This window comes from Ictalurus furcatus, chromosome 8, assembly GCF_023375685.1.
Source record: "Ictalurus furcatus strain D&B chromosome 8, Billie_1.0, whole genome shotgun sequence".
Classification (NCBI taxonomy): domain Eukaryota; kingdom Metazoa; phylum Chordata; class Actinopteri; order Siluriformes; family Ictaluridae; genus Ictalurus; species Ictalurus furcatus.
Genome location: NC_071262.1, coordinates 12,941,575 through 12,967,716, shown reverse-complemented (window position 1 = coordinate 12,967,716; position 26,142 = coordinate 12,941,575). Strand labels below are relative to the sequence as shown.

At 39.0% G+C, this 26,142-nt stretch overlaps 2 protein-coding genes across 3 annotated transcripts; both read left to right on the top strand.

Moving 5' to 3' along the window:
• The first annotated feature begins 560 nt into the window (after nucleotides 1-560).
• On the top strand, nucleotides 561-9,580 carry dnajc4 (DnaJ (Hsp40) homolog, subfamily C, member 4). Its single transcript, XM_053630881.1, has 4 exons — nucleotides 561-2,408; nucleotides 2,505-2,669; nucleotides 7,355-7,441; nucleotides 8,071-9,580. Exons 1-4 carry the CDS (start codon nucleotides 2,203-2,205, stop codon nucleotides 8,165-8,167), a joined length of 555 nt encoding a protein of 184 aa, XP_053486856.1. The 5' UTR covers nucleotides 561-2,202; the 3' UTR covers nucleotides 8,168-9,580.
• A 2,119-nt stretch (nucleotides 9,581-11,699) lies between these two features.
• Nucleotides 11,700-24,483, top strand: vegfba (vascular endothelial growth factor Ba). Of its 2 annotated transcripts, XM_053631326.1 has the most exons (8): nucleotides 11,700-14,010; nucleotides 16,882-16,924; nucleotides 17,162-17,358; nucleotides 18,140-18,213; nucleotides 18,941-18,973; nucleotides 19,995-20,078; nucleotides 22,098-22,292; nucleotides 22,389-24,483. In XM_053631326.1, exons 1-8 carry the CDS (start codon nucleotides 13,927-13,929, stop codon nucleotides 22,408-22,410), a joined length of 732 nt encoding a protein of 243 aa, XP_053487301.1. In that variant the 5' UTR covers nucleotides 11,700-13,926; the 3' UTR covers nucleotides 22,411-24,483. The 2 variants fall into 2 exon arrangements, with proteins under 2 accessions (XP_053487301.1, XP_053487302.1); XM_053631327.1 differs by lacking the exon at nucleotides 11,700-14,010 and having other exon boundaries at nucleotides 16,788-16,968.
• Nucleotides 24,484-26,142: the final 1,659 nt, after the last annotated feature.

The following is a 26,142-nucleotide window of genomic DNA, read 5'->3' as shown; positions in this document are numbered from 1 at the left end:
TCTCAGCGCCTCCTGTCATGTTCTGCTACACACAGGCAAGTTTGCATTCTTGTACACAGTTTTGCGTATTACAAGGGACTGTGAAAAATTTGTTTTGTTTACACCATAGTTAAACATGTTACAGCATAGTCTATATAGTTCAGCCGTTATCTTTATTAGCAATCATCCATGCTGATGTGCCTCATTAAATAGCCACTTAACCATCAGATTGTTAAGTCGTATTTAAGGCATGGAAAGTTCAGTCAGGTCCAAACCCTGGAGCAGTTTGCTGAGTATAAAAAGATATCAGTAGAGCAATAGTGTAAGTGCGAATTAGAAATGAAACATAGAAAGAAAGAAAAAACAGGGATAGTCCACATTTATTTCACATTTATAAATATCATCTTGATAGTTTTGCTATTAATATGTACATACATAACATTTGTTACTTTTAATAACTTAATAAAAATCCTTGCTTTATCATTTAACTGAATAGTAAGTTGTCTTAATATGTTATTCATTTCTTTTGGTTGTAAAAAAAAAAAAAAGTTAATCTTATTGACACTTCCTCTGTCTGTAGGTCATCTGCAAGTTACTACGACGTTCTTGGGGTTAAGCATGATGCTTCACTGGAAGAAATAAAGAATGCATTTTTTGACAAGTCCAAAAAGGTTCTCCTTCAAAACATTTCCATTAGTCAGACATTTGGCAGACAGAACAACTTACAAAATATGCAGACAGCTGATGTTACAGTTATACAAAAGGACTTTGAATACATAATATGTAAGGATTCAGGTTCTGAAAAACTTGAGCTTAGTGCTGGTTTGCGTAAGTGTTCAAATGGCATAGTCAATAACTGAAGGGACAATTTTAAACCCTTTAAGTCCATGAACAAGAAAGACAAAGAAGTTCAGAAAATAAACATGTATTACAAAGGCAGTCCCTGCAAATTAACAAGCAGAGAAAATGATCAGAGTTATCTGAAGATGGAGGTCTTTGGCTCCAAACAGAAATTCTACTGGAATGCAGTTAATGAACTTTAAATGTACTTTAGTTTTGAATCCAACTACAAAGTTTTAGCGATTTTTCCACCAAGTTCTCCAAGTATATTACAGTATCTTTTAAAAAGCTTTGTATTGAATTTACCAGTATATTTATTCAGTATATACAAGATATACAAGTTACTCAGTGCTCAGACATTGTAGCTAAAACAGACCACAACTGTCATGTCTGGCTTCATGTGAACCAAGGTCAGGGTTATCAAGGACAGTGTGTTTTTGTGCCAGTAAAGTGCATCAGGTATCCCTATAGTCACAGGACCCTTCACCACTAGATGGGTCTGTTTCATTATAGTGACATAGGCAGCCCATTCCTCTCAGTACTTCTTACATGGTGTACATGCAGAGAGGTTTCAGCTTATCTCACACAAAAAGTTTGTTGTCTAAGTGATTGCCTTAGCTATGTGATTGCCTTATGGAATACTGTATGTACATGTATAGTACCGTGTCATTAACATATTTTGTGCAAAGGTTAAAAACATTCTTAAAATAACACAATTGCAGTATATCGTGTCCGATAGAGGTCGATCGATTGAAACATCACACATCCACACCGATAGTTTTTCCCTGTTGCATCAGTTGCAGGAGCAGGGACCACTGTCATTATACAGTACGAGAGCGGTCTCTAGAGGCGAACAACAAACTGGACAAATTTTGTTGTGTTATTTGAAGTGTTTTTGATTCATTTTGGATGTCTCTATACTTATTTGTTATTTGGAGTGTTACTGTTTGGTTCAGTTTGGATGTGTATCTTTTATTGACTTTAATATTTATTAATAGTTAATATATATTAATATTTATATCTTTATTTCATTTATAAAAAGTACAGTACATTTTCAGGGTACATTCAGTACTGTTTATTTTTGTAATAAAGTTCAGCAGTATTTTGCGTTGAGTGTTATGTTTTCATTCAGTATCAGTCGGTTGATCAACTGTTGGTTGGTTATAGGCAGGTACTACCCAACTTATTGGTATGGGTAAAATTCCACTGTCGGTCGACCACTAATGTCTTTATAAGATTTGGCCATAGGGCATAGTCAAACGTTGTTATATAAGGATACAAAGTCAGGAGCCCTGAAAAATTAGACATGTTTATGAAGTGGCTCAAGTCATTTTCCATGTCATGCAGTGATTAGTGTTTTGTTTAAACGAAACATATTTCTATATGAACTTCATCTGTTTCATCACATTTCTATGTATTCAGCTTCACCCTGACAGTGACCCGTCTAACCCAAGCCTCCATAGTCAGTTTGTTAAGCTGAATGAAGCTTACAGGGTGTTGAGCAAAGAGGGCACCAGGAAGGAGTATGACTTCGGCTTGAGACATTACCAGAGTTTTAGACCGTCTTCCAGATACACACACAAGCCCAGGTAACCCCACCTGGGCTCCATGTTTCTGCCTTCATTTAAAAACTTTGGAATTTGTGTATGAACTCCTGCTTTTGTACTTGTCCTTCTCTCTCCCAGCTCTGCTGAGACGGCCAAGAACGTGCACTACTGGGAACAATTCCGAAACACAGAGGACTACTCTGAGGAAGGCTGGCAGAAGAAGAGGAAGAAGAATTTGCATCTGGTGGGCTACTGCATCATCGCCATGCTTCTGAGTATCGGCGCCCATTACTTCGGGTTCAGGTAGTGTGAGAAACACAAACCCTACTACAATCTTGCTAACGCTAGAAATGCCAAATATTGTCTTAAACAATATTGGCTTCAAAATTTGTTGAAAGAAAGGTGGCCGTACTCTTGTTGTCTAGGTACAGACAGAAGTTTGCACTCCCCTTCATTTTTGAGTGAAAGGGGGTGAAAATGTACATCTATAATCTAAGTAAAATGACCAGAAAACTATTTTGAAAATGGACCTGTTCGGTGTCTAGATCTAGTTTGAAGAAAGGGGTGCGTGACATCTGGCAGAGTTAGAACAGATGTGTGAAGCAGAATGGGCAAATATTTGCCAAGCAATCTGGCAGAGTTAGAACAGAAACGTCAGGAAGAATGTGGGAGTGGAGGTGGGGTGCTATGAGGGGACCTAATGCTACGGAGGATACAAAAAGGTTGGAAGCCGTTACAAATTTAGGGTATGTGTGTTATTAGAGAGTCATGTTTAGAAAGGGAGATGCAAACATACATTATTTTTCCTTTTTAGCTTGTGATAATGAAAGAACGTAATGCCTTGTTAGCTGTAACAATAAACGATCAATTAATCTTGAAAGTGATGCGTGACTAACTGGTACTGAGAATCCAGCCAGGCTCCACTGCTTGATTGGGCTGGTTTTTCAGAGTGCAGAGGCATGTGAGGAATATCCATAGTCCTTCACACCATCTCCGGTGGTCACCTTAAGCATGACTGCTTATGGTATCGTGCATTCATAACAATTTTCAATTTTTGAAATACATACTAAAACATGATGGGGCATGTGGTTAAAGGAAAATAATGGTGTGATTATTTTACAATAACAATCCATCCCAAAAGGGTTCCTCTTACAATACAGCCATTTTTAGGGCGGCTGTGTCTCACGTGGTAGAGTGGGTTGTCCACTAATCGTAGGGTTGGCAGTTAAATTTGTCTCCAGATGCCGAAGTGTCCTTGAGCAAGACACTGAACCCCAAGTTGCTCCTGATGGCAAGATAGCACCTTGCGGGTGTGTGTGAGTGTAAATGGGTGAATGAGAAGCAGTGTAGTATAAAGCGCTTTGTAGAACCGCTAAGGTTTAAAAGCACTGTATAGTACACTGCTTCTCATTCACCCATTTACAGTGAGTGTGTGTGTGTGTGTGTGTGTGTGTGTGAGGTGTAAATAGGTGAATGAGAAGCAGTGTACTATAAAGCGCTTTGTAGAACCGCTAAGGTTTAAAAGCTCTATATAGTACACTGCTTCTCATTCACCCATTTACAAGTGTGTGTGTGTGTGTGTGTGTGTGTGTGTGTGAATGAGAAGCAGTGTACTATAAAGCGCTTTGTAGAACCGCTAAGGTTTAAAAGCGCTATATAGTACACTGCTTCTCATTCACCCATTTACAAGAGTGTGTGAGTGTAAATGGGTGAATGAGAAGCAGTGTACTATAAAGCGCTTTATAGAACCGCTAAGGTTTAAAAGCGCTATATAAGTTCAGAGCATTTACCATTTGGCAAAAATTCTGATTTTTAACTTATTAAAGAACAACATGTCATACTTATATCCATTTATAGTTACAATATAATGTTTTGGATTTTCCATGTAACAAGTTAGTCCTGTTACAATATTTGTTTTGTTCTAACTTGCCAGCCTATCTTTTTTTTTTTCCTTTATTGAGCTTCAGACAAAAAAAAAAAGAGTTGTTTGTCATGTTAAAGGGGAAACTTCTTTTAGATTTTCCAAAACAAAGTTTAGTGTTACAGTTTTACCTCTGACTGTTGTATACCTCTAACACTCAAGACCATAAATATTAAATAAAGGTCTCTTTACAGAAATCTTCACTGTATCAACAACTGCACACATTTCTAATCCGTTTTATGAAGCATCAGCCATATAAATGCCTAGCTATATTGTTACCTGGAGATTGCTGAGGATGGTGCCGCTTGAAGTACCATGGAATGGTTTCAATTCCACATAGACATTCTCGCTGTGGTTGCTGGAACTACGGTTGCTACTATGGCCTTAGGACTGCAATTACCACATGCAGTTTTGCACTCAAGTCTCCTTTAGTGAACAGTGGACTAGTTCAACAAACAGACTTCATATAAAAACCATAATGAACTTTCTTTTACTTTCACACTATCCTGTTACCCAGGATGGGTTCCCTTCTGAGTCTGATTCCTCTCAAGGTTTCTTCCTCATATCGTCTTAGTGAGTTTTTCCTCGTCACCGTCACCAACGGCTTGCTCAATAGGGATAAATTAACACGCTTAAAATCTGTATCCTGTGTTTATATATTTCTGTAAAGCTCTTTGAGACAATGTAAATGGCGAACTTATATAGCACTTTTATCCAAAGCGCTTTACACTGTGTCTCATTCTCCCATTCACACACACACTCACACACCAGTGGTAGCAGAGCTGCCATGCAAGGTGCTAACTTGCCATCGGGAGCAACTTGGGGTTCAGTGTCTTGCCCCAGGACACTTCGGCATGTGGAGTCGTGTGGGCCGGGAATCGAACCGCCAACCCTATGATTAGTGGACAACCCGCTCTACCAACTGAGCCACAGCCACCCTCCATTGTTAAAAGCGCTGTACAAATAAAATATAATTTAATTGAATTACTATAGAAACCATAACATATTAGAAGGAGTTCTTTAACATAAGCCTTATAAACTGTCTGAGTTAATGTTACAGAAAATTAATCAGAAGTGAGAAATCAGCAGCACTATGGTATAAACGTGTTCACTGCGTAGAATGTAGTTAACATAGCAACCAAAACAGGGATGAGCAATCGTACATACAAACCGCCACACTGCCGGCAGAATTATTTTATTTCATTCACACTTTCTCTTAATTTGCATTTCAAAGGGTGATTCATTTGTTATAAAAATGTCTTAATGTATAAAGTTAGTGTTTATATTTGTGATGACCTTGACTAATATTCCTGTACATGTTTTGCTTGTGCGTTAGTCGCTGATAGAATATGTGAAAATGTTTCCGTTTGCTTTCTTTTCTTTTTCTTTTTTTTTTTCTTTTTTTTTTTTTTTTTTTTTTTTTTTTTAAGTCTGGTCCAGAGCCTAGATAAACCTCACTAATGTATGTTCACTGTCGTTTCCTGGTTTCTGTTTTTTATTTATTTATACCTGTTGTAATCTGCTTAATGTTTTTACACCTGGACCAGGACTGAACTTCACAGACTGACATTACATCACTGGCGGGCATATTAATGGTTTTTAAAAAAACAAGATGTTGTTTATGCCTGATAGACAATATGTGCCATCACAGTTAATTCAAAAATGTCTGGCAGAGAAAGAACATGCCAAGTGCAACTGTTTTGAGTCCAGACCTCATTGCAAGATGCCCAAACTGTTATCTTTTGCAGTAAGCAAACAAAGTGAAATTGCAAGACGTGGTAATTATAGAATAATAACATGTACATGGTAGCAACTGCTCATTCATGCAATTATCTAATCAGTCAATCATGTGGCAGCAGCAGTGCATAGCAATGTATAAAATCATCGAGATACAGGTCACGAGCTTCAGTTAATGTTCACATCAAATATCAGGAAAAAATATGTTCTCGGTGACATGGTCATTGTGTCAGACAGACCGGTTTGAGTAAGCTGTTGTAGAAGAAGAAGCCTTTATTTGTCACATATACATTACAGCACAGTGAAATTCTTTTCTTCGCATATCCCAGCCTGTTAGGACGTTGGGGTCAGAGTGCAGGGTCAGCCATGATACAGCGCCCCTGGAGCAGAGAGGGTGTTGGGCTCAACTAGCCAACAGTGACAGTCTGGCAGAGCTGTGGCTTGAGCCCCCAACCTTCTGATCAGTCACCCAGAGCCTTAACCTTTGAGCCAACATTGCCACTGTCCTGTGATATTTATGCCCAGCGATCTCTAGAGTTTACACAGAATGGTGCGAAAGACAAAAGACATCCAGTGAGCAGCAGTTCTGCTGGCAGAAGTGCTTTGTTGATGAGAGCGGTCAAAGGAAAATGGCCAGACTGGTTTGTTTACAGGAAGGCTACAGGAACACAAATGCTCACTCTTTACAACATTGCCTGGCTATTTTCCCCCAATCTTTAACTGTCCAGTTTCAGTTAGTCTGTGCCCACTGTAGCCTCAGGTTCTTGTTCTTTGCTAAGCAGAGTGGTGGTGATGTCTTCTGCTGTCGTAGCCCATCCGCCTCAAGGTTCAACTTGTTGTGCTTTCAGAGATGCCTTTTCACTCACCATGGTTGTAAAGAGTGGTTATTAGAGTTATCGTAGCCTTCCTGTCGAACCAGTCTTGTGAACCATTCTCCTCTGACCTTTCATTAGCAACTGCTGCTGAATGGATGTTTTTTTTTCTGTACCTCTCTGAATATACGCTAGAAACTGTCATGAGTGTAGGTCACAGGATATCAGCAATTTCTGAACTTAAACCAGCCTGTCTGACATCACCATCCATAACTGAAGCTCTTGACCTGTATCTGCATGATGTTATGCATTGCGCTGCTGCCAGATGATTGGGTAATTGGATAACTGCACGTATTGATAGGGGTACAGGTGTTTCTATTCAAGTGGCCAGTGGCTGTATATGAGGTAAATAGATGAAGAAATGAAATAAAATCTGAACGTGTTCACCTACTATATGTGTTTTCTTCTGAAGTGCATCTTTTTAACATTGTTATGCCATTATTATTATTATATTTTAGAAAGCTGGAGGAAGTACATAATGACTTCATGGACAAAAAGGATAGTGTCATCACTAAAATCTACAATGAGTCCAAAGAGAGAGCCAGGTATGAAAACCAACACACATTTAAATATTACAAAAGTAAATATTTTGTGTAAGGAATAATACAGGATGTGGCATGCTATTATAGGAAAATAATCAATGTGGTGTTGTGATGCGTACGGAAGCCCTAAGCGGCCATGCACTATAAAATCTGATTTAATGGATCATCATCATAAACAGATGTTCCCTCACCTTCTCCTGAACTTAATAGGAGACAACCTTCAGCTTCTGCTCCATAAATGTCTCCTTTCCAAAAACACATCAATGTTTATACAGTTTTCTTTAATAACAACGAATCTGTTAAAATAACGTATTAGACCAAGCACATTAATAAAAACTTGTGATTTGCCTTCCTGTCAGTACACCATCAATGCCAAACTATGTTTGAAAATTAATCAACACCTTCTGACCAGATTTGTGAATGCACCAGTGCTGTGCTTATACATATAAATATAACGGTAGAAATCAGACATCGCGCATATACAATAAAAGCGGCCATACAAATGTGATCAAATAAATGTGGATAGCTTATCATATTGAAAATGCTTGTCGGGTCATGATGTTCGGTTTCATCAGGTTAAACGGGACTTTGTTTATATTAGTGTTTGTTCAGGATTATTTTGTTTCATGCAGGGTGAATGGCTTTAAGAAACAGCAGGAGATCCTGAGACAGAAACACGCAGAATTTCTGGAGAGATACAAGATACGTCAAAGTGGCAAAGAGAAGTAGAAATATACAGATCTCATGAGACACGGTGTAGAGTCCATTACTGGAACTGCGTGCACACGGAGGTAGCAGATAGCTTTAGGAGATGGAGTGATGGTGCTTCTAGGTTGAAAACAAATAATAATAATCATCATCAGTGTCAGATATCTGTGAACACTTCCAGGATGCACAGAAAACGGATCCATAATTTAATTACAAAACATGCTGATGGCTTCATTGTTGTTTTATATAATATAAAGTTCTGTCAGGTAAGGGCCATAAATAATGGGTCAGTATAGAAACAGGGCTACAAATACGGCAAGCTCTTGTTCTACATGAGGTATGAGACACCTGTATGTCCACAACATGCCTGGATTTCCTGGGTGGAATTGTGACTGCACCTGGATACGGTGTTATGGAAAAAAGTCAAAGCATTGTACACAGGTGTGTGTGTGTGTGATTATATTACCTAAGCTAAATTAAAGGAGAGCCAGTACATTCACTTGTGACATTGACTACATTTACATGCACATCAATATTCTGATATTAATCAGAATTTGGCAATATTATAATTAGTATTGAGTCGTGTAAACCCCGCAATCCAAATCAGATTAAGACAATATTCTGATTCCCCAAATTCTTATTCCCACCCCTGGAATATACCTGTTTTAATCTGAAATTTGTAAACACCTTTTTTAGTAAATCCACTGAAAGGAGATATATGCGCATGCTCTGTCTGCTAACAGATGCAAATCAGGAATACTTACAACAACCATGTATACATATAAACATCGTATTCGGAATATGGCTGCAACCTGAATATAGACCTTAAACGGAATTTGATGTGCATGTAATCGTAGTCAATATTATAGTATCAAGCAGGCCATAATTTCTGAATCAATATGAATTATAGAAGGGATTCTGGGCTTTGTTTTCAGAACTGAAAATATATTTAAATATCATTGTAACCTGGATTGGTTGTCATGGTTTGACAGAAATGACATTCTGATTTCCCTACAAAAAAGAGAAAAGAAAAGAAACAGCAAATAAAATTTTTGGAAGCTGAATTGCTCTGGAAAGCTCGTAATGAAACTTCAGATAAACACCCAACAATTATAATATATCTGAATATATTTGTGGAAATATTTTTAGTTTTGCACAACCATTTTCTGACTGGTGCATTTGCCATTTGTTTTGCTCTCTTTAGGTACATGCCATCTCCAGTCATACTATAACTGTAGACATGTTCTCTGTAATGCTGTCTTCAGCTGCTGTATTAAATAACAAGGAGACTGCCATCTCCAGGTGTTTCCCACTGTTAATCAGTAGAATCTTGCATGAACCCATCACTGAGGTTTGACTGTTGCTGTAAGTGGCGTAGTGTTTCTCAGACATTTTTTCTTGCAATTATAAATAATTAAACATTATACTGATATTAAATGATGTCATGTTTTTGTTTCTGTTTTCTGTGCTGATATCCAGTTGTTTTTGGGGGGGGGGATGGGGATGTCGATTATGAATGACTCCCTTACAATTCCTGTAATTTAATTAGCATGGTTGAACTCATATTACACGCATTCTTTCTGTTTTAAGCTGTATTTTTCTTTCTTTTTTTTTATTTCACTAAGGCCTCATACGAACATAATCAGCAATAATCAACATATATGAAGGGCCAGCACACCTTACATAAAATCATTTTCTTATAGGGCTCTCATAGTAGCACATTGGCAAAGCTCTTGCCTCATTATCAGGAGATGTTGCGTTTAAACGCTGGCTGTGTCATAGCAGTCCATGTCTGGGAGTCTGACAGAGTATAATTGGCCCTACTCTCTGGTAGATCCTTCCTCGTACCCCTGTCAAGAGCGACACCAGCCTGAGCTTATTTATACCAAACACGGCAGTCTGAAAAGGTTTTGTGTCCTGGAGGTAGCATATATTAGCCGTCATCCTCCCAGATTTTTAGCTGAAACACCTATAATGTGAAGAATGAAGCAAAATCCAGAAAAAGGGACTGTTTTCTTTCCAGGCATTTTTGCTATGATCTCTTTAGTGTTCAAATTTCCCACACAGTGTTTGTTCTTTCTGCTTTTTGTGTTACATGCCTTTTTCTTGATTTAATGAACACTTCAAAATGATATGACCACTGAAACAACGAAAGCGATCTAGCAATTGACCGAGCTCTCTTTAATTGCTCATGACATGTTCATGATTAGGGCGAGAAGGCAAAAAAAGACCAGATGCATCGCTTTTGTAGCTATTACTGGTACTTCATTGCCAAGAAATGTGTGGATGTGGGAGAAGAGCCAGCAGTAATCTGCGCATGTGCAGTAAAGTGTGATTTTTAAATAAATTTTAAAAAGCACATGAGTTCCAGTTCGAGCATTTTCATTATGGTTGCATAGTTACCAATCAGATTGGTATCTGATCTTGGACAACATATGAAAGTGAAAAGATTCGTTTTGCATTTATACTGCTCAGAAATAATCGGGTATGTGCCAAATTTAGGCCAAATATCTGATGGGCTATTTCAGTCTTGTGTTGTGGCTCAAATCTGATTTCAGATGACTGTTGAGAAAGGAAAATCAACTTTGGAATGTGTACGTAAGCAAAAAAACAAACAAAAGCCTATTAAAACCAGCTGATGAAAAAGTGAAAATGACAAATGAGTTCAAATTTGCAAAAATAAAAAAAATTATTTTTTTTTTTTACATTGAGGACTGCTGCAGCTCATCAGTAGAGTACATCCCCTTTTTTCTCCTCCAAATTATGAAATAAAACTTTCCTACATGTTGATCACCCATTTGTTTCATCTAAAAGAAACTCTAATATATCAGAGTGCTCTCCCAATATGTTACACCAATGTATGTACTATAATTTATAGCTATAATTTGTCATTTTAAGCATTAATTTTATATTAAGGTTTATACAAATGGTCTATACAAACTAGTCTATATACTCTAATATTTAAGAGAGTAATCAGTGCAAGTGGCATTCTTACCCTAATGCAACTAATAAATACTTGTGTGACCTGTTTAAAGCCTATCAAATACTCCTGATGTGCTTGAAATAGCTTCAGATATTGATCACGAGAACAAGATAGTTAGCTGATTCTGTGCCAGTACTATTAAGAAGAATCACAAAAGAAAGAAGCTAAATATTAAGTATCAAAATTTAAATAATACTTCATTTTCAAGAAAGAAATACTTGGCTGATTTAAAAAAAAAAATTCTCTCTTTTCGAATCCTTCTTTCTCTTCTTGTTTGGTTTTTTGTGTCTGACTTTTTGTCAATGTCTTGTGGAAGTGGACTTTACAATGACAAATCCACTGACCCGGAGTCACACACATAGTACTCAGTGAACCACAGAATTTCAGCCAACAAGGCGGAGCAAGTGTACAGTGTTCAAGCTTAACAGTAGCAAGTTATTAAATAGCAGCTAATTACATTTATATTAACAATGCTTGTGTAACAGAAATCTCTGCTGCTAAACATTTGGCCCAGATCTTTCCTCTGTACTGGGCAAAATGTCATGGTTTGTTCTAGGAGTGTGACTAATTGACAGAACTTCACTCCAAACTACTTTTCCAAATTTGTACATTGAACATTTAATGTGTGTGCCACAATTTCAGAGAAATTGGCCAAAAACGTAGAAAATTCAACAACTGAATTCCCAATAGAAATAAATGTGTTTGGTAGTCAACGCAGTTAGCTTTGTATTGTTTATGTCTGATTTCAACATTACAAATGCTGAATCATATCTCAGCTCATTTGATTGAGGTGTGGTGCCACCTCTACAAAACCCTTGGTTTTATTGTTAGATGATAATCAGCATCTATCTTTACTCGTCACTTTCAAGAATGTATTTCATCTGAAGCACCTCATGTAGGAGATGTGTTCGGAACGTTCCTGGGCAGATGTTGACATTGTGGGACTTTTTTAGAATTTAATTCTTTTTTTTTTTTTTGCCTTGGTAACTCCTTAGCTAGCCCTTGCTCAGATCTGATAGGCTGATAAGGTGCACAGGCCCATATGCAGGTGCAGCTCTTTTCTCAGACTGATCTCGGAGATAACGGCTCTCAGGAATGAGTCAGGAGACGGGGTTGGGATTTTAAGGGGTGTTTTCGTGTCAGTCATTACACCGTCCTCTGTCCTGGCTATAGCCGGAAGGCTGATTGGACACGTTTAGTCATGAGTTTTCGGTGTAGAAACACTGGCAAGCTCATTAGACAGACATTTCTCCTGACACTGATGTTAAGCACAGGATATCAATTCTTGTCTGTTTGCATTGAGAGGGCCTTTAGGGGGTATTGTTGGTGTAAGCTGTGTTGTCACTTAGCTCTAGAGGAGATAACAGCCCGCATTCAGTGATCCCCCATGAGGTTTGTGCTCTATATAACCCAAACACACTTAGCAATGACGTCGGGGGTCTTCACATGCAAAGGAAATGGGAGGGGTCGCGTTAGGCATTTATGGGTTATGGTTGGAAATACATAAACTTACAAGATCAGAAGCTTGTTTTGTTTTGAATGATGAACCGAGCTATTGATTGACGTTGTATTTGATCAACTCTACATTGTGTATTGTGTTTGTAATGGTTTTATAAGGCAATTTCTCGCTTGGAAAAGCAAGGCAGACAAATAAAAGTCTTCAAACTGAACCGAGAGAGTGGGAGTTAATTATTGCTGAGGCGTACGCTGACGGGAGAGGGCATTACACCTGCACCGGGTTTTGTGAGCAAGGTCTACACTTTGAGAGAGGGAGAGGAGGGAAAGGAGGGGGAGACAGAAAAAGTTCGCAACGTGACAGACAGTTCCGCGCAGCCTCGAGTTGCAGCGCGCGCGTTTCTACAGTAGTTCAGCTGCTGAAGGGCAAGCAGGAGGCACGCGACTAGATCCACCGAGCCGCTAGGCCTGTTCGCTCACATTTTCATCCGATCCGCGACCTTGTCACATACTATAGAGCGCAATAATAATATTATTAATAATAATAATATAATAAAGAAATAAAACCAAACGCGTGGCGCGCCTCCGGAGAGACGTCATCGTATCACGGTAGAAGAGCAGCGCGTGTAGATTTCAGTCCCGCGAGATGCGTCACGGAAAGCGGCTCTTAAAAGCAAACAAGCGTTTAAGAGGCATGGGAACCGTCCTCGCCGCCTTGAAGGATTTAACCATTCTGGATGGATTTTTTCACCTTGGAATAGCACACACGGGGGTATTACAGTAAGCTATATATCCCTTAGTATTCTATATATATATATATATATAATAATCAGACTACCCGGTGGCCTGTATCTCTGAGGGTTCTTGTAGCGGGATTTCTATCTATCTATCTAATCTATATATCTGTCTATAGACTGGCTGTGCATTCTCTGTGCAATAGCCGGTAATTGCGTTCTGTGGGATTATAACAGCGCACGCGACCTCCTCAGTGTGCACATTCATTTGTACTTGCTTCTGATTACTGACTGGAGGTCGCAGAGACACTGGACTTCTTTCTCTGACAAAGAGCCGCGTGTCGCTTACGGGTAAATTAGATCTCCTGTTAGTGTAAGCGGCTAAAGGGTTGAGGGTCCGAATGGGAAACTTCCCCGGATCGATTTTGTGATGATCCCGTTGGCTTTTGAAGACTTACATCATGCATTATCCTGGTCTCGCTTTCTTCAGAGACTCATTATAAAATCGCGAAAGGAGAAAAGTGACCAGGACTGCAATCAAGGAACCGAGGATCCACGCTGTATAATTTAGAGAACTATTTTTGGACCTACTTGGAAAAACGGCAACAATGGGCACAACGCTACAAGTTATTCTCGGCATGTTTCAGTTCGTCTCACTCGCCAGAATGCCAACACACTGTGCCAAGGCACCGGTAAGCTCTCTTAACAATGACTGGGATTTAAACTGTGAAGTTTAACACAGGTTATTGGTTATCAGTGTTTCTACTGGCTACACACACACACACACACAATCTGCTATCTGAGATCGTGGTTAAGCCACCAGCGCTCCTTATTGCGTTAATCACCTGACGTCAAAGTTTTATTTTGTTTTATTTTTATTTATTATTTTTAATCGGAAGTCTTCAGTGTGTTTGGATTTCACTGTTACTACTTAATAATTAAAATTTTTTAGACCATTTACGATGATGTTCTCTTGAGATAACCTCACGGTCATTGGTGTTTGCCATTTCAAAGGTTGTGCATTTTTTAAAGCAGCATGTCGCGCGCACTATATGCGCATTAGCTCTCTTTTTTCCCCCTTCTTCCACGAGCTCACATTGTAAAGACGTTGTGCACGCGTCCTGGCCAAAACAGCGTTGTGTAAAACGTTCCCACTGCACGCCTTAACTACACAGCACCGCTGAGTGAACGCTAGTTTACAAGGCTAAAAGCGTGTTTGTGCTTTGGTGGAAGTGCGCGCTGAGGAGGTGAAATTAGAGCCGAGCGGTTGTGTGTGTGTTGCTTCCTGCGTGCCTGTGCGTCAGTGTCGTCTCAACTAGAAGAGACGCTGTGATTCTGGGTACTCTCCCGGGCTACGTGAACTGGGTGCCGTGCTTTATGGCAGCATCTAGTGCCACTGCAGAATGATTTTTAGAGGTCGAGCTTTCTCGCACTTCCACTTTCTCAGACACCCCTGCCACCCCAGCCTGGCTTTAATCTTTCTACAGCTGTTGTTTGATTCTTCATCACGTGACTTTGCGTTCTGATTGATATTATTATTATTATTATTATTATTATTATTAAACATCAGACTGAGATCCTTATTGAATTAAGGCCCCAAATATGGCATCTTATAAAACCTATGTAGGGAGCAGGTTCTGTATTGTGCTGACCCTGAGGCAACCTTTTCGGTAATGAGCTCTGTTTACACATCTGTTTCTCTGTTTCTGATGTTATTTTTTCTTACACACACACACATCCAATGAATAAGGCTAATGATGTAAGAGTTAATCACACTGTTATCACTAAGCGGGGATGTAGTGACGTCATCCAAGATCCATGCTCATTCTCACTAGCTTTTGAGATATTTACACACCTGCAGTGGACTAAATGGGAAAATAGTGTAGAAGCAGTGTTCAGTGTTTCAAGGTCTTTCATTGGCACGGCCATGGGTGTGTGTGTGTGAGAGAGAGAGGATGTTGGGAGACAAACTGCGGGTGGAGGCATTCAGAGAGAGTTACAGGCCCTGAGACGATGCACCGGGGATCAAAGAGTGTTAGAGTGGGAACTGACGTTGCCAAACCGAGCTGCTGCTGCATGAGCTGGCAGGACTGAGATGATCTTTCTTTGTGTATGTGGGTGGGGAGCGTGTGGCCATGCCAGCCACTCTGCCAATCCGAAGCTTGGCTGCCACATTTCACAATGACTCTGAGGCACAAAAGGAAATGAGATATTGATGCCTCCTTGTACATTTCCAGATTTAACGCCCTGGTTTGCACCAAGTTTCAGTACTTTGACACAGACGATTGCTGCACCTCAGCATTCACGTAATTATCAACATAATTTTATCGAGAAATTGTTACAGATTTGAATGAATCCATCTATGAGTATATACTTCAGTATGAACAGGAAGTAGGGAAATGGTAGCTCAGTGGTTAAGAAGTTGGACCTTTTCTTGGAAGGTTGTGAGGTCAAATCCCAGCACTGCCAAGCTGCCCTTGAGCAAGGCCCTTAACCCTCAATGGCTCAGTTGTATAAATGAGATAATTGTAAGTCGCTCTGGATAAGGGTGTCTGCCAAATGCTGTAATGTAATGAACAGACATGCGTGTGCTTTACAGCTCAACTGTAAGCTTGTTAGACATTTGTGAGAATTAGATGCACATTCATTTACTCAAAAACATCCCCCAACTCGGGCAAAGGCAAACTGCACTTTAATGTGTATGTGTTTTCTAGTACAAAGTCTGCTCTCATCTAGCTGTGACCTTGTACCAGAGTGTCGATCCAACAGTACTGAGGGGCGTGTTCATGTGAATGTGGACAAACTTCCTGTTCTTATCTTACCTCACACTAATACATAAGATCAATGCAACACACTCTCAGACTGACACATTCATCTGAATGGATTTAATATTGAAATCATGACTGATGTAATCTTGCCTTCTTTATCGGGACACACAGTTCTATGGCCATTCTTGGCATCCATACTCTGTTTAATTTGTCTTGAATTGAGAATTGGGTAATCGGATTAACGTATGAGGTATGAGCTGGGATTTTAGCATTGATCATGCGGTGTGTGGTTTCCGCCTGTGGTTTCTGTGCTAAGAACAACAAATGAGTGTGATTTTAATTACATTAGCACATTTTTATTTCTTATTCAATACATCAGTGGACTTAAAGGTTCTGATATATTATTGGTGGTAAAATAGCCTTTTGTTGTGGAACACATTACGATTAAACATTTGTATAGTACCATCACAGATTTAAAAAAATAGCTACAACTTTTTTTTTCCACTTTAGCTTTTGAATTGCTTTAGTTATTTGCCATATTTCTATTGGTCTTTGCATTATTATTATTATTATTATTATTATTATTATTTGCTTATTTTACTGTTTCATTTTTGACTACCTTTTGTTTCTTTATTGATTTTTTTTTACATTATTATTATTTAGTAATATTAGTAATATATTGGTATAAAATAAAATTTCTTTTAACTATTGGACATGCAGTTTAGATTCCTGTTATTGTTGCTGTCTGTACTTATTGTATGTTATGTCTTACTGGATGTGTGTCTTCTCCTCCAGCTAGTTCAGTGGCAGCCCGTACAGACTCACGAATCAGGACAAGGTACTCGTCGTCATTCAGAAAATTCTGTGCATGAGATTTGTGTGGTGAGATGTCAGAGTTGCTTCTTTCATGTGTACTGTTTTCAGTATGAATAGTCATATACTGTACTTATTCAAATTTCTTTTTATAAAGTAAAATGTAAAGTGCCTCTCGAAATTAGTCATCGCCCGGTTAAGACACACTCTTAACTTAGTCATGTTTCACTGTCTGACTCCACTTTCCTCTCCTCCCCGTCAGTGATTAGATGGATGGATGTGTATCAGAGGAGCGGCTGCCAGCCCAGAGAGACGTTGGTGGAGGTGTGGCAGGAGTTCCCGTGGGAGACTCATCACCTCTTCCTGCCGTCGTGTGTCTCACTGAGGCGTTGTGGTGGCTGCTGCGGTGACGAGGCCCTTGAATGCGTGCCCTCGCACACAGATACGCTCACCATGGAGGTACACCATACACACACGCACACTATATAAAATATATATATATATATATATATATATATATATATATATATATATAGTGAAGGTACATATTATATTCTTATACTAGTTACTGTCTTACACTGTGTGTTAGTGTTGCCTGATTAGTGTGATCCATTTATTTCTGGATTTTTTTTTTTTTTTTTACTTATACTCACTTCTTTTCTAATTTTCTAATTCTAGAGTGTTTAACTTGAACCCATTTCTTGAAGTTTAAACAGAAATATTGATATTAATGTTCAGACTGCATCAGAAATACACACACAATGAAAATGTTTTGAAGTTAACAGCACATTGTCAGTTGCCTGTACTTACGAGGCCTTGATAAAGTCTAGACACTTGAAAACACAGATAAGCATTAGGCACTTAATACAAATATAGGTACACATAAATATATTCTATACAAATGCCATAAATGTGTAGATCAAATAGACCGAGTGTTATGTTACAAGCACCCACACACCAACTGTCCCCACCCAACGTGTGATCTCAAAATCTCACTCAATATGCTGGAAACAAAAGTGTGCTTGAAAAGCGACACGTACACTCATACACAGTACGAGGCATTCATGCAAAGTTAGGACAGAGTCTACTGTGTAATGGATATTGCTGGATTGTCCTCCAGTCACGTACTGTTTTGAGAGATTGAAGGATAAAACATGGAGGCATTAGTCTGCAGAGCTTTGTGTTGGTGTGTGTGTATGTCTCTATGGGTCCTAATGCTGATTCTTGAAATCTCTTACAGCTTATGAAAACAACATACATGAAGCACGAACTGGTGCGGTTACCCTTCGTAGAACATAGCCAGTGTGAGTGCAGGTGAGCCACTTGTTCAAACACACATACATTATATCCATCCATCCATCAGCTGATTGAAACATGGCTGTAAAGGCACACACTGCAATAAAATTTATCCAGTGTTTGGTATAAATACTATTTTTAGTGACTGGATGCTATGCGTAATTTCAAATGCATGAATAGGTTTTGAATAGCAAAGCAAAGAGTTCACCGTGGTCACATGGCTAACGCTCTCCCTCTGACTCCTTCACATGCATAAATACCTTCTGTCCCTATAGACACCATTTTGCATAATGTCAGGAGAGAGAAAAAAAACCCCGAATAGCCACAAAAGCCCCCTTTCTCTGGCATCCTGCCGAGCTCTGTGTATGGGGTCAGTTTGTACAATTCACATTAAAATCTCTTTCAGGGCTCAGGGTTTAGGATTACGGTCAGCTGAGCGAGCAGAGCTGAACATTTAGAAAGATAATTTACATTTAGTCCTCATGCTTTTCTTCCATTGGAAAATGAGGCGTCACCATGCCGAAGCCATCAAACGCACTATTAACTTACTGGAAGTTTCTCAACAGAATCTAATGTCTTTTTTTTTTTTTTAACCACTATGTGTACAGTGCTAGGGTTTAACCACCTAATGCACTAAGACATTAAAGTCAACTTGTTAGTTGCTTCTGAGCCCTAGTCTTAGGAGTGTATGGAGTTGCTGTTTTATCTCCTCAGATTAATTTGTCATTGTGTGTTTTTTTTCCAGGCCAAAAGCAGATCTTCATACAGAGCCAACCAGGTAAATGTTGTGCCTACGTGAGCATGTGCATGCGTGTTTGCACATTAGGGCATTACGTAACATTAGCCATTTACCATTTATGTATTCTGTCTTTTTCTGTGTGTCCTCTCCCTATTGGTGACTCAATGATGCTGGCTGCAGTGAGGAACTGCATGCTCAGCTAATGTAGTGAGCAAAGGCACCCTACGTTCAGACTCGCCTGGTCTAATCTCATTTCTCATTTCATCATGTGCACTCAGGCCAGCTACACCAAAGTAATACTGTAACTGTGTTAAATTAGCCTCTATAGCCAATGATTATAAAGCATATTGTAAATACAAATTGTGTTAAGTTGATCATCATAATCATAATTAGAACTTTTCCTACTGATGCTATGGCAAAAAGGACAAATTGTGTTATTTGCACAATCCTTAAACAGTATAAACAGTCTTGCTCACTTCCCTAACCACTTCCATTTGGAAAATGCCATGTTGCAGAACGAAACTACTTGTTGGGATTCCATTTGTGCTTTTTTCCCCCCTAAAGAGTTATGTTTCTTATGTTAACATTGCAAAATATTGTTAAGACAAACATCACATAATTTGGCTATAGGTGTTATATAATTGACTTGACGAAGTTGATGTGACAAAAAGTGAGTAGGGGCTTCACTTCTCTGAATTTCTGTTGGCGCCATGTGTGTGTGTGTGTGTGTGTGTGTGTGTGTGTGTGTGTGTGTCCAGCTGGCCTGTGTCTACAAAGCTGGATGCAAGTCAGAAACCCAAACTCCTCCTGAGTTGAGAAACAGAACATTCATTTTGTTGCTTAATTAGGGCACTGGCCCCTCAAGAACTCCCGCAAAGAAAACGAGGAATCTCAACAAGAATTACGAAAGAAAGTCACATGGTACTCAAATCTGTCATTGTGATGCATCAGGCCTGTTTGTAGCAATGACCGCGATACCATTTAACACGGGTTAGTGTCTTTGTTGTCGCATGGAACTTTACACTGACTGAACTTATCGATCTCTGTCCCTGTCTTACAGGCAAGACCCACGGCCGACGAGGAAAGGGAGGAAAAGGGAGCGGGGAAAACCAAAGCGAAAGAAACATGTCAGGATAAAACCAACGTAAGTTTCTTTGTTTTTATTTCGAAGCCATGTGACATTTAAAAATCCATCACTGTAAGCAGACACACCTCAAGAATCGTCTTAGATTTCACAACTTTATGTGTAACTAAGGCTCTAATCTGCTGCCAGGAATTAAATAAGCTTTTATGTATTACAACATATATCTAACCCGTTGCATTTTGATGTGTGCCGCACCGCACGTATACACACAGATACCGATTAATTTGGTTAGAAGAGAATTCGTTTAAGAGATTCTTCTTCTCGCCCTTTTTATTCCTCTTTATATCATATGCATGGAAAGGGCAACCAAAGGGCATTTTCTTTTGGATCGCCTCTCCCTCTCTACTATCCATCATTCACCCGTCCATGGATAGAGTCAGTGGCAGGTGTGAAATTAGGATAATTTGTGGGCCAGAAAGCCCCTTCCCCGTCCCCCATTCTGGCTTCTAGACTCCTTCAACACATCCAGTCTTGCAAAGACAGATTTCCTCCTTAATTATGTCACTCAACTGTAGATTTCCTCCGCTCCCTTTTTTGGTTAACTGGGTGAAAGCGGCAGTCGTATCAGTCTAAAGGCATTATTAGAAGTATTATACGTTAAAAGCATTATTAATAGGATACTCTGCAGCTTCGAAGCATTCGTTTAACATCCTAATTGTTGCATGTATGGGGGATGAATGAAAGGATGAGGAAAGATTCAAACAGGCGGACGATATTATTAACAGCCTACAGTTTTCGATGAAAAAGCCAGGAGCCGATTATTACGACTCGAACCGGAGTGACTAAAACCCCCTTACCCTCGATGAAACAACTGTAAAGCATGGCATCAAGTTCCTTATTGCTTTTGGAAAACAGTGACAAAAACAATATCATAAAATCCAGTGTTAAAGAAGTAACTTCATTAAATTAATAATATTCACAATAAACAATTCTTCAGCCGCTGCCTGTTAACAAGCTTTGGATGCTAAGTAAGATAACGCACAAAGATAAGGGTATCCTATGGACAAAACAATACTTTAGTGATTAGAATGATTATTTATGGTACTCTGGGAATAAATTTAAGACACAGGAAAACACAAGGGTAGCAGAGTATGTAGTTTATTGAGAATCACTATCATACACATCATACACTGGGGAGGGAACAGGACTTGTCGGAGAATAATCAGTAGGTGATGGGTAATATGGTGGTGTGTTTGTAGCAAAGCTACTGACATCATCAGAGGAAAGTTGATTCTAATGGGATTTAAAAATAAGAAAAGTAGAAGTTAAAAAAAAAGTAGAGTTTCAGGAGAAATCAAAAAGACATAATTAAAGCATATTGGGATTTCAAAAGAATGAGATAATTGAGCGTAGACTAAAGATAAGACTGTATAAATAGGGTATTGAGTCTGTGTATAGATTGAGATCACTTTGGGACGTCTCATTGATTGGATCTCGTTGTTTTTTGAACAATAAAACTGGATTTTTGCTTCTCTCATCTAACGTGTTCTAGATTTTTACTTTCAGTTGTGCTTCTGAGTATGATCACTTACGGAAAGAGGTCATTAGCATTTCTAGTCGTTTTTGATATGACATTACATGACTTGATAATTTTTGCACTTTTCTGTACTGGTGGCCTGGAGGTTCTGAGCACTCTGATAACACTGTATAAGCAAGGATCCAGCATCTCCACTCATCATCATAGTTTAGGTACCAATACATTTGCAGAAATTATTCATTTTGGTGGCCAGTCACAACCATGAATTTCCATCGCCTTCAAACCAGCATCAAAAAGTTTAGAATAGTAACTAAGAGTATACTTAAGAGTATACTTAAGAGTATAATTAAGAGTAACTTTAGTGAATGAAAAAACAAACTTGTCTGTTGGCTTTAGTGAATTTAGAAAATTCAATTACTGTATTGCGGTTGCAAAAATGTGTATATCAAGTATATTATAGTGGTTTTGAACTATCTGATTTATAAAGCTATTTTCACTATTTTAAAATAGCATATTTATCACGTCTTGGTCTATCCTAATAGGATTCCAGCACCTACTCCATCTGCACCTCCTGCTCCTCCAACTAGCATCTTCCCTTCTTCCCCCGCCGAAGAGCAATGCCCGCCCTGCCCCGTGCGCAGAATGACATCACAGCCCCCAAAGTGCGAGTGCACATGCCGTCTAAGGGAGGTGAGCTGCACCAAGAGAAGCAAGAGTCTCAACCAGCAGAGCTGCAGGTACATGTGACCTACTTTTGTAATACCACTGCTGCACTAATTCATTACACCCCTGACACGTCAGTATTTTTATTCCTTGTTCTGCTTTTATTTCAGATGCGAGTCCGTAAGGGTATAATGAAACGACGGGTCCTTCCTTCCCTGGTTACAAGCACTGTATCTTCATCCATCTTTCGAGACGGTGTTTTTATCGTGGAGTCGTAGAGCAGGAGTCACCTCAACAAGAGTAGCGGAACATCCTGCCTCCCTGCACCCACATTTAGCGCAGTATTAGATGCATGTATTCAGCTCGGTATGTGTTTCCCAGTATTGGTGTGTGTATACCGTGTATATCCAGATTCTCATCACTAAGCCCCTGAAGCATCGTGCTGCAATGGCTTTGACAGCCAATCATGCATAGCGGGACAAGCAGCCAGTGGAGTCACAGGAAAAGTATGTTGCATTCAAGTGGATTGGCTTGTTATGCTACCTATAATAGAGCTAGTAGATCCATCACCCCCACTGGTTGGAAAGACTTTGCTCATATGACTGATCTGGAAGCTGGAATTCACAGTTTTATTGATTTTTCAAATAACAAAGAGGATGTCATTTTTTTTTAAAGAAATCTCGCCAGAAACACCCCCTACTCCTCCTCCTCCTCCCAATGTCCTAAATTAGATTGCAGGACATTCAATAATTAGGATGTTTCCCATCTGTCCTGGGCATATCCATGTGCTGTGACTGATAGAGAAACTGGTATTGAGATGCGCTGAATGGATGGATGGGCGTCTGTGTGGTCTGAGCATAGAATGATAAGGATCTGTGTGACAGGCCTGATTTATTCTCAGCCTCCAAAAGCCCGTCACGTGGCCTCCAGGACTGTATCAATGAGTCTTATTGTGTTTGTTTGATTTGCTTTTTTGTCTACTGCTTTCCTTTGGGAATAAATGAGACTTTCCTTCAGGCCAGGCAGTGAGGGGAATGTCAATAGTAAAGAAACCTGGCTATATTCCACTGCTGATTGCAGCAAACACACAAACACTCACACACATACAAAACAAAATCTCTCTCTCTCTCTCTCTTTCTCTCTCTCTCTCTCTCTCACACACACACACACACACACACACACACACATACAACAGGTGATTATAAGCTTTTCTTTAATAATACTAAGAGAAAATTTAAATTTTATTTCAAATGTTTATATCATTATATTCAGTTGTTATGTAAGTGTTAGTAATAATATTGTAGCCTTATGTGGTTCATTTATAAAAAGAAAAGAAAAAAGTTGTAATGGTGCCTTTGTTGTTTTGTGTTTGGTTAATCTGTCTTAAAGCATCGGCCTGGGTGGCCTGCAATGGACACATTCTCTGCCCCAGCATGCATCTATGTGAGGGTCTGTGTTTAGTTCAAACAAAGGGGCAAGAATAAAAAATAAAAATAGCAGCCCTGTAGCACAGAGGCACATCTGTTAAATCAATTGAAACATCAAATCTCAGCACTGATATAAACCATCTGAGATGTTTGTTTGTTTGTTAGTTTCAAAATCTGTGGCATTCTGCACTGATTTTAGGGTATCCAAAATATAATATATTTATTTTTATATTGAGTTGCCTTTTATATCTAGCTTTTTAATGTTGCTTTGGGGTATTTAATGCCACATATCACGTTAACTGTGAGAATATTAATATCAGAGGAGATATAATTCAGTATTTTGTCTAGAATCACGCGTTGGTCATAGCCATCTGTGAACGCTCAGGTCTGTGAGTTTGATATTATCTGCGAGAAGTTGTGAATACATAGATATACACTGTACATTTAGGTGAAGGTAACAGACCGTGGTTGACATGATTATCCATATGTTTGCCACAGTCACTTAACTACCTTGAAGTCTCATCATGTAGCATATCTGACTGAAATCCATGACTTAACCAAGGGATATTTTGCAATAATATGATGAAGATAGTAATACATCTGCAATAATGTAAATAAAAAGATCCATGACTTATAGTTCACTTCACACTATGGTTATGGGTAATTGTTCCATTTGTGCTGTTTTGTTATGTCAAGTTTGCTGTCTGAAGAAGACACCGTCCTGTCTTTTGCTCGGTTAAATGTTTGTCTCAACTCAAATGACTGTAATAGCTAGGTAATTTATTCCAGACATCATATTACACCCACATACTGTATGTGTGAGCGTGTGTGTGTGTGTGTGTGTATATATATATATATATATATATATATATATATATATATATATATATATATATATATATATATAAAACACCACACTCACTGTACAGTTATCTAACTTTACTGCTACTAATTTTAATGGAAATATAATACGCAAAAATACACGCTACGTATACTATATATGAATGTACCAATTCTCTTCAGTGTTAGCGTGCACCTTGAATCATGTACAGGAGATTTCGTCTGCATTCCAACTGTTGTGTGAATTATGGCTATGAACGATACGACGCTCTCTAAGCTATAGTTTATATTCTGTGTAATCTATATTTGTATAATGGTAACAATCAATAGTCTTACTGCTGCTACACCATTTATGCCCTATTCCTCTGTTTGTGAACAAGTATAAATCACTCAATTTGTCTTACAATGTACTGAGGGGCAAGCCACGTGTCTACAATGCGTATATACTAAGTTGACATGCATTCAGTAGCCCTCCAGCAACAGCCATAATGTAATGTTCAGTATACTGTATTATTAAAGTGAAATGTCCTATTTTTGAGAAATTGTGGTTATTGATGACTCTCTAAATACCTCTACATGCTCTTTTCTTTATTCTCTTTCATCTTTTATTCTCATTCTTTACTCTTATCTTTCATTTCAAACTCACTTTTTTCCCATCCTGCTTTCTCTCCCTCTCTCTCTCCCTCTCTCCCTCTCCCTTTCTCTCTTTTGTCCTTGCTGGTTAGGTAATGAAAGACAAACATGTTGATAATTATCGTGCACTTCTGGGAGGCACGGGCAGACGGCTGCCAGCGGCACGGTGATGTGAGAAATAATATTATCTCTCTTCCTCCTGTTGCCTCACTGCTGCTGACTAAGGTCTTTACCTCAGTAACACACACACACACACGCACATAGACTGTGACTCAGTTCATATCGTAGTGTCAATGTCATCTGCTCTCCACCTCATCTAAACACAACAACGCACCTGCACTACATCTGTAAGCGTTCTACAAGCCTTTCTGCAAGTTATTAACAGGTTATTGTAATTAGATGAAGATGATTGCGTGTGTTTTGGAAAGGTCAGATTTCATGGCTGGCATGTTGTGAAGCCAAGTCGAGCTGTACTGATCAGTACCATGGACACTTGGGACACTTGGGAGGATCGTGTTTAATGCAGCCGCAGATGTCCGCAATGTTCAGTTGACATTATCAAAGCCGTGCTTAATTTCCATTGCTTCATGTGTAGAGGGAAGCAGGGAATGAATGAATAGACATTTTGCCATCTATTGCCTGTGGATGATGCAATTAACTTTCATTTCTTTTTCATTTGAAAAAGTGTGTGTATGCTTGTAGAAGCTGTGTGAAGCAGCCAGGGCTTTAATATGATGCTGATGTACAGTACCTGTCTGTCAGGCCTGTATCTATGCCAAGACCAAATTTAGCATCCTGCAATAGATTAGCAAAGCAGAAAGAGAGTGAGAGAGAGTTGGAGAATGAGTCATCTGTCTAGAGGTTGCTTTCTGCTGTCTGGCTCTCTGTCTTTCAATCTGTCTCTTTCCTTTCTGTGTTAATCTCTGTGAGATATATAATAGCAAAACCCTTTCTTCACATATATTCAGCCCCATTCCCATTGCCTATACAAAATGTGAGGATCTCTTAAATCTTTCCTTAAGCT